The 14,376-nt window shown below is 43.1% G+C and overlaps 1 protein-coding gene and 1 long non-coding RNA gene across 4 annotated transcripts in view; one reads left to right on the forward strand and one right to left on the reverse strand.

Moving 5' to 3' along the window:
- The window catches only part of LOC146075261 (uncharacterized), a 136,650-nt gene that overhangs the window by 77,762 nt on the left and 44,512 nt on the right, over window positions 1-14,376 (forward strand). The gene's annotated exons all lie outside the window — the stretch shown is intronic.
- Window positions 1-14,376, reverse strand: part of PCSK6 (proprotein convertase subtilisin/kexin type 6) — a 124,965-nt gene that overhangs the window by 62,925 nt on the left and 47,664 nt on the right. For all 3 annotated transcript variants that reach the window (XR_014473543.1, XM_083184288.1, XM_083184289.1), the window contains exons 3-6: window positions 13,367-13,477; window positions 12,568-12,711; window positions 11,622-11,698; window positions 10,611-10,699 (exon numbers count right to left, since the gene is read on the reverse strand). Coding sequence is in view for 2 of the 3 variants with exons in the window: in XM_083184288.1 (XP_083040414.1) it covers window positions 10,611-10,699; window positions 11,622-11,698; window positions 12,568-12,711; window positions 13,367-13,477 (421 nt within the window). In the remaining variant the exon portion in view is untranslated. The remainder of the gene's footprint in view (window positions 1-10,610; window positions 10,700-11,621; window positions 11,699-12,567; window positions 12,712-13,366; window positions 13,478-14,376) is intronic.

Below are 14,376 nucleotides of genomic sequence, written 5' to 3' on the forward strand. Positions count from 1 at the left end.
GTAGGTCAATGCGGTAACAGATCATTTACAACCGTCTCTGCTACTCGTAAATGCTATTTGCCCAAATCGTTCCCCATGACACAGAACCTGTCCTAACCGAACTTATGATGATTGGCATGGAATGCTTGGATACAAGGCTACATCATGATCAAATACATGTATACTTTTATTTTGGACCATTGTACAGTATGTTTGGAATATAGCATGTAAGCTCCTATAGCATGTAAGCTCCACTGGGTGACTGACTGGTGTGAATGGGTAAATATGGTCTATAAAGCACTGCATAATGTGCACACTACATAAATAATTTAACAAACTGATAAGTTCCAGACATACATGGAGTATCTATGAACAAATTCTCCCAAGGGAGGTTGCACTTCTCACACTCACATCTACTTATGAAACCAATATATCATTTCTGAGGTGTCTGGGACCTAGATGCTGACCTGTCAGTTTCTCTAACTCTCCTTTAGTGCCCAGTAATCAAACCCTAGTGAGCCCAATTAAGCAGAGACTTACAGCAACAACACAGAACTGACTTAGAAGTCATATCTAATTTATGAATAACTTTTACAAGTATTGCCAGAATGACTTATCCTAGGGCAGTTATATTATACTCCTAAAGTGAAAATCAAACCCAAATTTGATACCCACTCTGAGCAAGGATGTTGGGTTTGTTCATCTGTGAACGATTATATTTATAGTATACAGAGAGTTCATTCACAGTGTAAGCAAGAAATGTACATTGCACTATGACCCAACCGTAACACATCCAGCCAGTAAATCTGCACATTGTTTTGCCATGGACATTTAATACTCCGCAAATAGGAGACGTGCTGTTTCATTGGAGTAAAACACGCATTGCTCAGAATATTTCCCAACCTCAATGTAGCTACAGTAGGAAAAGGAATTCTATTATTCAAAGGAATAAACCACAGGCCCGTGCAAGATGCGGAAGGACATCACAAAATACTATGAACAGATCAGGCAACTCTGAAAAGCATTTATAGGTCACGTGATAGTTTATCAATTTATGACACTATGGGAACCGGCCCAGAAAGCAGATTTACTGAAAACCTGCATTATAAACGACTGACACTACTGGGAGCAGCTTTTACATTTGTCTTGGGACATACTCAAATGCGATCGCATACACCACATCTTAAATGTAGTGCACTTAGCCACACGGACTTCCTCACGAATACTAAAAAGGTCTTAACAGATCTTTGGTTTGTATTGTAAGAACGTTTTCTGAATCAAACAACTGATTCGTTTCAGATCGTACATGATACAAAAATCTTTCATCACCAACGTGGCATACGAATCTTAAACAACACTCTGGAGGACCCCTATTCCTCCCATCAGTCTATGGCCCTACTGCTTTACTCAAGCCTCCTGACATGACACGGTCACATGTAGATCTCAATTCCACAAGGGATTCTCAGAGGATCAGTAGTACTCATCTTCAACTACTATGCAGTCTGTTCTTTGAATATACTAGAAGCTTATTGTCTGTCTATTAACACTTGTAGTGTCCGCAGAATATGCTAGCGCTTTATAAGTAAATGTTAATAGAGGTTGTTCAATCTCCAACCCATCCTGGGGAAACTGAAAATGAATGCTGCAGTATGGTGCTCTGACCTGGATCTACAATGCAGAAGTAGAATGCCTTATAAGTCTCTGCTTCTCTTAAGAGAATGTAGATAACACAGTGGTTCCCAAACATTTTGAATCATGGCACCCTAAAGTATCAGAATATTTTTCACGGCACCCCTAGGCCAAAAGTTGTTTACTAATTTCAGGAAAAATATTTAAAAAGGTGTGATTTAAATGTTTTCCTTAGGTCCACTTATGTGGTGAGAAACATGATTCACTTATGTTTACCCACATATTCTTAATTGGAATCCACAAGCACTGATTTTGCCTATTTCATTGGTCATAAATAACTTGAATTGATTCTGGATCACCAACCTGAGGCACCCCTGCAAGTGTTCCAAGGCACCCCAGGGAGCCTAGGCGCACAGTTTGGGAACCACTGAGATAACATAATGGAGGCGTAAAGTACTTCTCAAACCGGACATTTTATATTATTCAAAATAATAATACAAGTACAGTCAGAATAAAAGACCAATTACCACTTCATTCCAATCTCTAGCAACTTTGATATATCCTTAACACTACCACCCTCAACTCTTGCATTGACCGGTAAAAACCTATCTGTGCAGTTTATCTATCCCCAAGAGGGTGAAGTCTCTCAGCTAGTTAGCAGCAAAAATGCAAAACATGTTAATTAGGATCATGGTAGTATCAAAACTGCCATAACAGTATATTATAAAGAAAAGCTTAGAAAGGGTCTGTACATCCTTGAGATCAAATTCCATATGCATGTACGGCCAAGGCCAAAAGGTTTGAGAATGACAAAAAATACTAATTTTCTCAAAGTCTGCAGCCTCAGTTTTTGTGATGTCAATTTGCATATACTGCAGAATATCATGAAGTGTTCAGATGAATTGCAATTAATTGCAAAGTCCCTCTTTGCCATGACAAGGAATCTAAAAAACATTGCCACTGCAACAAAAGTACCAGTCAACATTCACAGTGATTCACAGGTGAGAGTGTTGATGAGGACAAAGCTGGAGAGAACGCTCATCCTGAGTTAGAATAACTGACTGAAAGCATTAAAAAGGAGGTTGGTGCTTGAAATCATCTTCCTTTGATAACCATGGTTACCAAGGGAGTGGGCTCACTCACAAAAAAATTTTTTTTAAATCATTTGAGGAGAAACGAAAGCTTGCCAATATGTCATTTAAAGACACGGAGTGGCAAGGAATGGCAAAGGCCTTGGCCTTTGTTCATACCTAGTGGTTCAGCTTCACATGACGATCTAGGCCCTCCTCCATCCCCTTCTAGAGAATTAAGAGAGGTAAGCGGTCATCAAACACAAAAAACAACTGTGCCTTCTAAAGACAAGGTATCACATATCCCCAAGGAGAGTCCAAGGGTGTTGGTGGTCGCAATGCCAGACCTTCGCATCACTGTAAGGGAAGAGGTGGCTCCTTCCATCATTTGCATGCCCTCTGCATATGCTCGAAGGATCACCCAGTCTAGTTCCTGAATTTGAGATTGAAGGTGTCAATGTTGTACACCAGGAGGAAGATATTGATGAGGAGGATGCTGATGTGGTTTGCTTAAATGAGGCACATGGCGAGACAGTTGTTTTCTGTGGGATGCAAAAGGCCATCACCATGCCTGGGCAGCAGACCAATTATTTTTATCTAGATCCAGACAACAATTGTTTTTGCCATATATAGCTACAATAAGCAGGGGTAAGGATGTTGGACATCCTCCCTTATGCGTCACCTGAAGCTTGTTCATAAGTCACTGTTTAGTTCAGAAACTGTGGCTATGACCGTAAGCAGTCCAGTGATCTCTAAATACCATGGTCCTGTTGTATCCAACTGCCTGAAAACCACACCAGCAAGTCATTCCTCGTCAATTTCCTCCTGGATTGGAGGTAGTCCTGCAGGCCATGTCATCAGCATGACTGGCTCCTCTTCTATTAGGGATTCCTCCAGATCAGGGCTGGGCAACACCGGCCCTCCAGATGTTAATGAACTACACATCCCAGGATGCTTTGCATTAGTTTTGCTATGTGGCCATGCTGAAACTAATGCAAGGCATGCTGGGTTGTGTAGTTCATCAACATCTGGAGAGCCAGTGTTGCCCAGCCCTGCTCCAAATAATCCTACAGTGCTATGCATACTGCTGCTGCTTTGGCTGCTGTGAGTCGGTCATCATCCCACATGGAAGTCTGAACACCACAACTTCTTTCACTAAGCAATGGACCGTCCAACAGTCATTTTCGATGAGGACAAAGTACAACAGCAGTCATCCAATGGCAAAGTGGATAACTCAGGCCTTGACAGCTATGTTGATGTTAGACATGCATCCGCTGCCCGCCATTAGTGGAGTGGGATTTAGATAATTGATGGAGGGATTGTGTCCCCAGTACCAAATCCCATCTAGATTCCACTTCACTAGGCAGGCGATACCCAGGATGTACAGAGATGTCCAAGAATGTGACCTCAGTGCCCAGAAAAATACGGTTGTAACCACTGTCCAATTTGTTACAGACATGTGGAAACGTGGTACATGGAAAACGAAGGACTATATGACTGACAGCTCACTAGATAAAAGCATTGCCTTCCGAAGCAACAACATCAGAATCTCCGAAAGTCCAACTTGTTCCAAGGCACGCGCTACGCTGTGTATCACCGGTTTCACTAAGAGGCACAAAACGGACAATCTCTTGGAGAAACTGAAGGAAATCATCACGCAACGCAATGGCTTACACCACTTCGACTCTCTAGGGGATTTGTGGTATCATACAATGCCAGTAACATTGTGCAGGCATTACATATGGGCAAATTCCAGCATGTGCCATGTTTTGCCCACACAATAAAGTTGGTGGTGCAGTATTTCCTAAAAACTGACAGGGGCGTGTAGGAGATGCTGGCGGTGTCCTGTAAAATTGCAAGACACTTCCACCATACTGCCACTGCCTGCAGAAGACTGAAGTGCCATTAAACCCTCCTGAACCTGCCCTGCCATCACCTCAAACAAGAGGTTGTGACACTGTGGAACTCCACCCTCTATATGCTGCAGAGGATGGAAAAGCAGCAAAAAGCCATTTGTGCCTATACAGCCACCTATGATAGACAAAGGAGGGCGGATGCCCCTGACAAGTGCAGTGGAGACTAATTTCAGTGTTGTGCAAGGTTCTACAACCGTTTGAACTTGTCACACGTGAAGTCAGTTCCGACACTGCCAGCTTGAGTCAGGTCATTCCCCTGATCAAGCTGTTGCAGAAGCAGCTGGAGAACGTGAAGGAGGAGCTAGAGCATGGCGATTTCCTTCATTTTCTCCCACACCTGTGGCCGAGAGGAAACTGCTCCAATTTCCTACCCAACCCCCTGGCGGTGATGCAGGGCTGGCAGGAGCGAGTTTGGACATCTGGTCTGGACTGAACGACCTGCCAACAAGTACTGACATGACTACTGTCACTGCATACGATGCGGTCACCAATGATGGTGGAGGATTACATTGGTCACAGCATTAAAGTAGGCAAGTCACACAGTCCGTACCTGTACTGGCAGGAAACAGGCATTTTGGAAGCACCTGTACAAACTGACTTTGTTTTACCTGAGTTGTACCCCCTCCGGTGTGTACATCAAAAACGTTTCTGTGCAGTGCCACCTGTTTGTCGCTTAGCATAGTCATCCAGCTACCTCTGTGCAACAGTTTGGCCTAAAAACAACATTGTGATGTGTGAGGTGTTCAGGATATACTGGAAATGAGTGAAAGTTTATGTTAATTCCCAAATTCTGCGATTGAAGCAGTTTTTATGTTGTTTTTTCTTAAATCCAGAGATCTAAAACATGAAACACAAAACATGAAAATGGTGGTGTTTTGGAACAAATCCGGTACTTGTTTAGTTTCACGGTAGCACTTCCCAGCCGATCGTATGTAAATCGTATGCAAATTGGATGTGATATTTGCATACGATTCGATATGCAATGCGATTTAACATCACCCCCACTATCCACCTCAGTCCGAAGCGTGACGAGCGCAGTTTGCACCGCGAAGGGACGCGGTACGCATACTCCTGACCTGTTCATACTCCCACTATCCACATCGGCGAGGAGTTGATGTTATAAAGTGAGGCGAGCCCCGCTTAAAACAAGCCCAAAGCATGGTGAGGGTCCGCAGAATACACGTGACATAATCCATGTCCGCTCGCCACACTTCGGGCTCATTTTATGCATCCCCTTGCGGGGCTCGCTGCACTCGCCACGCTTTGGGCTTGGTGGCTCTCTGCACTCGCCACACTTTATAAAATCAACTTCGCGCCGACATGGATAGTGGGGGTCTGAACAGGTCAGGAGGACAGTTACCGCATCCGCTTGCCATGCTTCGGGCTGCTGTGGATAGTGGGGGTGTGCTAAATCGCATTGCGGATCAAATTGTATGTAAATTGCATGCAAATCGTGTACTATATTTGCATGCGATTTGCATACGATACGATCTGCTGGGAAGTGCCGCTGTGAAACTAAACAAGTACCACTTGACACTTATGAAATGCTTGTAATTTTACTTCAGTATACAATAGTAACATCTGATAAAACGTTCTAAACACTGAAGCTGCAAACGTTGGCTGTGTGTTAGTCTCAAAATGTTTGGCTATGGCTGTATATTTCAAATAGAAGTAAACAAATTAGTACTGCTCTTCTAAATGAAGGCATAGAAACAAAGGGGTGCTAAAAATTAAAAGGACTTAATTGTTTTACTCACTAAAAATTGCACCAGTGATTTGTCCTTGGGCATTCAAGCAGTTAAATGCCAATTACTGTATAATACTGCAGTTTAATCTCCCAGGTGGCAGGGCAGTGTATCAGCAAAGCATTGTACAGCAGTGACCTGGGAAAGACTTGTTTAACCTTTTTGGTGATGGGGAAAACTGCAATGCTAATCACTGCCAGGATTACAGCATATGATGATGTACATGGAGAGATACAGGATGAGCAGCACAATACATGGCGACTCCACGAAGTGTGACTAATGACTGCTGTCCCCTGGTACACGTTCCAGCTCACTGCCCAGGAGCAGGTGACGCACAATACAGACATCTACAGCTGTGTGTCCTCACAGTCAAGGCATCAGTGGAACAATTCAATAGACAGTGAATAGACATTAATATACAAAGACTGCAGCAAGGCCAGCATCACATGGGAAATTTTAGCAAGTGAGTATGGAAATACAAAAAGAATGTTTGCAGCTAGAAGAACTGCACAAAATAGACTTACAGTTTATAATAAATACTGACCAAGGTACTTGTTTCCTAGCACGGCGCCAGCGATAAAAATTGTATCCATCAGGACCCCAAAAATCGCGCCGATCGCATCGCATGCAACCAAATCGCATGCGATGGGATCAACGCGATTTTTACATTGGAATCAATGTGAAATGGTCCCTGAGACCCTATTTTACATTGGCCCCAATGTTAAATGGCCCTCAGACCCCAATTTTTATTGTTTCCCAACCCTGATGGGTCAAATGCCCCCAGCCCCCCCCCCCCCATTGTTAACGCCACCCCGAAGCGTGGCGAGCGCAGCGAGTCCGCAAGGGGCGGAGGTATGCGTCCTCCGACCTTTTTATACCCCCACTATCCACGTCGGAGTTGATTTATATAGTGTGGCGAGCGCAGCGAGGGTACGCGCATTACTTCACAGATATTACGTGTGCGCTCGCCACGCTTCGGGCTCGGTGGCTCGCTACACTATATAAGGTTTAATGCATTGATCTGTTCAATCAGCAGCCAGTTTTCTCACATAGAATCCATGTTAAGTACCTGGAGCGATGGGTTAGCCACCCACATACTAACCTACCTACTGTGGATTTCTCTTCGTACATCAGGAGGGTGAGAACAGAAACCTCCATTAATTGCAGCCTGCATGTTGTAACTGAATATCCTTGGGCACTTAACCCAGGAACTAAAAGCCGTTAAGAACCACTGGAAATTAAATTCCCCCCAAGTGCTCCACCGTTTACAGGCTTCAGGTTCTAAGCAATTTAAAGGATTAACTTTAAAAAAAAAATCTCTACTGGACACCATCCAGTCTCCACTAAAGCACAGAATACAACGTAACCCAGACCCTGCAATTCATCATTTTCGCATAGAGATTACCTTGTAATCTCGTGGATCTGTATTTCATTTCACCTACAGTGAAACTGAAGAATCAATTACCATATAGGTAGAGTGTAATCATAGAATGAGAGACATCCCATAATGAAAGACTACAGAGCTTAGAGTTAAGGCCCTCATACACTGAGCCGATTTGGTCCGATTTCAGACTATTGCGACCAATCGGGCTGTTAAATCGCACCAAATAACCTGTCCCTGACATGCAGTCGGGTCCGATGTGCGGTCCCCGTGCGAATTGGACCTGTGTCGGGTGGTCGGACCTGCTGGCAGTCCGACCACCTGACCTTGGACCTCCCTCCTGGCGGCGAGATGGGCGGGAAGCAGGGACGCATGCGATCCATCAAAACAAATTGTGCTGGGCGGCTCGCAGGGTATCGGGTGTCCGTACACTGCTGTGAGACATCACAGCAGTGTATGGGCACCTTTACAAATGAATAGTCCGATCAGTTGAATAGTTCTTATGACAGGCACAGTGCTAGCAGCTGTTATGTATAGAAATATATTAGCAGCCACTAAATAGAACGGTCATGTTACCGTTATACTCCAAGATTTCTTGAGAAAGCCCGCCTTGAAAGAAACATCTAACCAATGACAGCAATCTCCCTCCCTGGTACCAGGTAAGTAAAACGGTGTCTTATAATCAAGCTCCTAGTTTCCCTGATGATGCTTGCAAATGGTAGATGCTGCTTAAAAGCTCTACAAGCATCAGCAGTCACCGTCTCTCAGATATTTCAGGGAATATGTATAATAGGGAAAATGTTACCCCAGAGGCACAAACAGTCTGCAAATAAAGTCTAAAAGGACATCATGTACACCGCTTGACTGACTGACCTGATCCAAGTCTAGAACATTATTGCATATTAAGTGGCAAATTAGACTTCTATTCTGGGAATGCAGGTTTTCTTTTCAAACTCCATGACAGTCATTAACAATAGGTTAACACCATAGTCAGCTGGCAGGAGGAAAGTCCAAAAAGGGGACATAATAGGAGAAGATGTATCAAGCAGTGGGGCAGATGTATTAAGCCTGGTGAAGAGAAAGTGGAGATAAAGTGTAAGGAGATAAAGCACCAGCCAATCAAATTCCAACTGTCATTTTCAAACAGTTCATTGGCTGGTGCTTTATCTCCTTTCACTTTATCTATCTCCACTTTATCTCTTCTCCAGGCTCTGACCCAATGTAAGAGGGTGACTATGGGCTAGAATGTACTTCACAAATGCGACTTCAAAGCGGACTGGTTGCCAAGAGCAACTGTGCCACCCTTTACACTGTTGGATACATTTCCCCCATTGTTTCGGCCCTTCACTCCCTTGTCTTTCCAGTGTTTAAGAGGTCAGTGTAGCCTAGTGGTTTGAGTTTTCATGGAACTGGCATAGTTTACTTAAAACCTCTATTATCTGTACTCTTGTAGACACAACCTCAACACCATTGAACAAATTAAAAATGTAATTTACTGGTTGGTGTCATCAAAGCAGGATGGATTTGCCTATCACAGATCTGGGTTTCTTTTGCCACTGCATATTAAATGTTGACAGAGGATAATGAGCCTGTTCTCTCAAGTGCCAGCAAGATGTTGGATTCTCTAATTGAACATGACTAGTCATGAAGCAATGAATTAGGAGAGATCGGAGGAAGAGCCAAGGTCATCTAATGCTGAAGCTGCAAATTTTTAATTCACATAATAAAACCATGGGATAGACCGAGGCTACATCAGCTGTGGCATCTCCCCAAAAGCCACTCTTTTGGGGATCATCAAAAAAAAAAAAAAGGCAGAGTATTTCTAGTACACCAGTATATTAAAGATCTCATTAATAATGAATGGGAACAGATGGACAGATCGCAATAAAATCTTTAGATTTAACTTCACATATCCCCTTTCAGGATGAAGCTTGTAAATGGTGTTCAATGCCAATGCAGTTGTTTCCAGTCTGTCTACAAAAGACAACCATTCTTTAAGACACCTACAATAGCAGCAGGTAATAGGGGCAGGTATCCTTCATAAGGATAAACAAAAAATATATATAAAAATTTGTTGGATGGAATTTCCCTATAAAGTAGATCTCTTGCAGTAGCGGCCAGATAGCGGCCAGAAGAAGAATCTTTAAAACTTTACCATAAGTTGGAAGTTTATTGTTGGAAAAGTTGGACAATGATTCAAGGTCACTGGAGATAAATCATAATTGGCCACAAAAAAAGGAAAAAGTTCTCCAGCATCACTGGACAACACACAAGATAAGCAGATTCATTATAACTGTTCAGATTATTAATATTCTTAGTGGGTAAAGTGTGCGTCTGCCTTTTTCTTTCGTTTTTCTGCAGTAGTAAAACGAAGGCCAACTTTACTCAGCCATCTGCAAGAAAGTCTTCCACTGCTTGCCCTAACAGCCACTAGACTACAATTAATTAGTTATACTGACCCTACACCAGTTGTAAGATGGAGGGGCCGGAGGAAATCTGGTCAAACATTGAGATTCCTGCATCTAAATGGCACAACCGCAACTAAAATGAATTGTGAACTTGTTGAGGTGTACAGTGTTAATTTAATTCCACGCAAATAGGTGTGGTGCACTACATGTGGTGGACCTTCTTGGATGGCAGACTGCTCACCTTGAACATCTGTCCTGCCGTTATCAAAGGCAGTGCAAAAAATCTACCTCCGTTGCAAATTTAGACACAGAAATCTGATCACGCTGTGCACCTCAATGTGAGACCATGTCTCTACCAGTCCTGCTGTCTTACACCTGATGTTGGGGCAGTATGACTGATATTATGCACAATCCACCAGGTGTAGGGTGTTTAACCTGGCCCATATTTTCCGTGACTGGCCTTAATGGTAAAGCGCACTTACCTCCAATTCTGGCATTATACGCAATGCCCACGATACAGTAGGAGTTATTCGCAGATGCTGCTACTTCCCCAGCACAGCGGGTACCATGTCTAGAAAGGAAAAAATTTAATTGCTACAGACTGTAGATTACATACATGATTGTGACTCCAATACCCACATTGAATGGTACATTTTCCATCAGACTGTCCTCATAAAGGGTTTGTACTGCAAACAAAAACACATCTTTTCTTTGAACATTGCCCATCCCTCCACCCTTACACGTGCCTCTGTGTCCCACTGCTAACAAGCAAGAGCCTCCTACAGCCATAACTTAACAATTGTGTAATGTTTTTGTATATAAAACATCTTGTACCTTAGAGGATGAAGTAAAAGGTGGATGACACATTTGTGACAAATGTTAAGCAATAGAAAGCAAACTTGTAGTTTACTATAAACTAAAAAACCTACAAATTTCCACATTTCAACAGGACTATTGAGTCTATAACAGCTGGGGAGTCAAGGATAGGCCAGTTCAGTTTGAGGCTCTTGTGCCCAACCAATGAGCAGATTGTTTTATCAAACAATAAACTATAGACCACCTTAAAGGATTTGAAATGGCTTGGACAATTTTCATTTTGAAACATTACAGTTCTCAATTATCCATCAACTTTACCAATCTACCAAATCCTTTGTTAGGGGGTTTTTCAATAGTCCAAAAATCTTTTGACCTATTCAAATAAAATGACGATTTTTTGACCTGTTGAAAAACACATTAATCGTCGAACTGCTCAGTGATCCACAGGTTTAGTTTGTGGCCTTCTGACTTTTTTAATCATATTTCACTGATGCAGTTTCGACTTTTAGTGGAACTGCATAGGGCGAAGCAGATCTTAAAAAATGGACACAATTGATTAGGAATAGAAAAGTCCTGTTTTTATGGCTAGCAGACTAACCACTAATATCACTGTTTAACTGTGCCCACTCTGTCTTTATGTAAAATACTAAGCAAAAAAAAACATTGGGCCAACGCACTTATTTTCATTGCTGGCATCGTATCTCGGACTTGGGTCCTGGTCCTCTCCATTCACATCATGACTTGCAAAGGGGTCCTAAGAAAAAAACAATGCGGTATGAGTCTTTCAGAGCACGGTGAGCAATAGCACTGTGACCCACCAGTCTCACTAAACTAATTTCATTGTAGAAAACTTCAACAGGTTACATTGGGAAACAAACTTACACAAATAGGATTCCGTTCATAAAAAAAAAAAGTCAAGGAAAATCTCAAAACTAAATAAACACTGAATATGATAACTGTCTGGGAGACTGTACATAGAAGCCCTTTAGAAAACACTTGCCACTATATCCTGGACACTGCCTACAGCAGTGGTGGCCAAACTGGTCCTCGAGATCTACAAACTGTCCACATTTTCAAAATAAACTAGTTGGTGCACAGCTTTAGTCCTTACTAACTGTCACATTTTCAAACCTGCTGCATTTAATCCTACAGTATAGGCATTTGCCTTTTGCTGGATCCCATTTCAGATCAATCTTATTCAGGGCTGGGCAACACCGGCCCTCCAGATGTTGATGAACTACACATCCCAGCATGCCTTGCATCAGTTTCAGCATGGCCACATAGCAAAACTAATGCAAAGCATCCTGGGATGTGTAGTTCATTAACATCTGGAGGGCCTGTGTTGCCCAGCCCTGATCTAATATATGTTCAGAAGGCCTTTACAATTGACAATATACATACACACAAACAAAGCAGCACTTCAAAAATAGAACATCCATGAAACATGGTCTAGCTTGATCACTGTTAGCTTTATGTTTGGATTCCCATCATTTGCTGCTGTGTTCAATTTTCTCTGCTATTTTTTGGTACTCCATGGTTTGACCCACTGGAGTACTCTGTGTGAATACTACAAGCACTTCAAGTGTATTGACAATCTATTGAAAGCCAAAGTCACATACTTACATAGTTGTGAATGAGATCTGGATGATTTCTCTCCACGCCATCATCCAATATACTGACCACCACGTTCTTGCCAGTGTAACCCCTCTGCCAAGCAGCCATTACATTCATTTCCGAGCGGCATCTGCTTCTCTTATCCCCACAATGCTGCAAAAGAGTGAAAGACCAAGGGAGACTTGCAACTGCTGGAAACCCTGCTTTAGGGTAACCACAGTCTGTACACAGAAAAGTGGCACATCACACGCTATGACTGATGTAACAATGCAACAGAATATATTCAGACCACGCAGAATTGCAGCTTTATGTTGTCTGCTGTAGCCCTGTATATTGCAAGGCTCAGTGCATGCATTTTCCTTACTGCACTTTAAGTATACTATGATTTTTGTACAGTTGTGTGTATTCTATAACTCGTGGCAGACCAGAACATTCATGATGCAATGCCTCAGTTAATTGGGGGGAAAAAAAAAGCACAACAGGAATTCAGGTCTAAAAAGCAACTAGTCCTGCAAAACAGGGACACTCCATACACTGCACATGTACCAAGAGGATAAACCAATTGCAGACTCTTTCACTGCACTAAAACTGTCCTACTATAAATTCCACCTCGATCAGTTTCATAATAAGAAAGCACTTATATTAAATAGATTACCGCTTGTTTGAAGTTCTGTCCATAAAAGCACATAATGCTTAGTTATCGGCAGCCAATTTATCAGAACTCTAGGACACAAATCTGTTCTCATCTGGCTCCCAGGAGTGTGGCTCTGTTGATGACCAGTTGCACTGCACAGGGTACAATACTTACCAGATACCACATATTAGACCAGATGGGGTCATTAAAGTACATAAGGTTTGGGTCAGCTCGGATGTGTCTCTTAACCCTCTTCTTCACTTGCTGCTGCTGCAGCCACTCTACCTATAGAAGAAAACAGCTAACATGTTACAGATCCAAGAAAGCTACAAAATATTATCAGTTATTTATATTAAACGCACACATATTGCGCAGCACTTATCAGAAAATATTTGAATATTCATATCAGTCCCTGCCCCAGTGGAGCTTAAAATCTATATTCCCTACCACATGTACATGCACACACATTCATTCTTGGCAGGGGCGGATTGGCCCATGGGAATCTGGGCCATTTCCCGTTGGGCCGGTCCGGATTTGGCTTTGGAAACCCTGGCTGGGCTGTAGTAGTAGTAGTTGGTTTATTTATAAGGCGCAGCGCCATACATAGCAAACAAAATAACAAATTACAAGGTAACGGCTGGGCCGGCCAACCGCAGCCACCAACTCCTGGCTGCCCACATTAAATATGGCCGCTGGTCGCTCTTGGGTGCCGTCAACTGAGCGGCTTCAGCGTGGCGGTGGGAGGAAACTGCTACCCGGCATCGTGGCACCGAAGCCGGGTAAGTGGTGGCACCCCCCCAAAGCTGGGTCATTAGCATTAATCCCCCCCAGGCTGCCACCAGCGTTACCTCCCAGCCCCCCCACCCTCCCCGCCACCAGCGTTAACTGCCCTCCCCGCCACCAGCGTTCCCCCCCCCCCCCCAGAAAAAAACCCGGGTCACTAACTTAAAATCCCACTCCCCCGGGCTGCCACCAGCGTTGTTGGGAGCCAATTAACCAATCAGTATATTTTGGGATTGTGGGAGGAAACCCCCACAAGCATGAAGAGAATATATAAACTCTGTTTAGTTCGGACCATGGTGGGAATCGAATCCATGACCTCAGTACATGCAATCTATACTGTAATAACCACCAATGAACTACTGTTTGGCAATTTATTTTTTAATAAAGGAGCAGATACCTAT

The sequence above is a fragment of the Crinia signifera genome, chromosome 4 (assembly GCF_055691185.1).
Source record: "Crinia signifera chromosome 4, ASM5569118v1, whole genome shotgun sequence".
Lineage (NCBI taxonomy): Eukaryota > Metazoa > Chordata > Amphibia > Anura > Myobatrachidae > Crinia > Crinia signifera.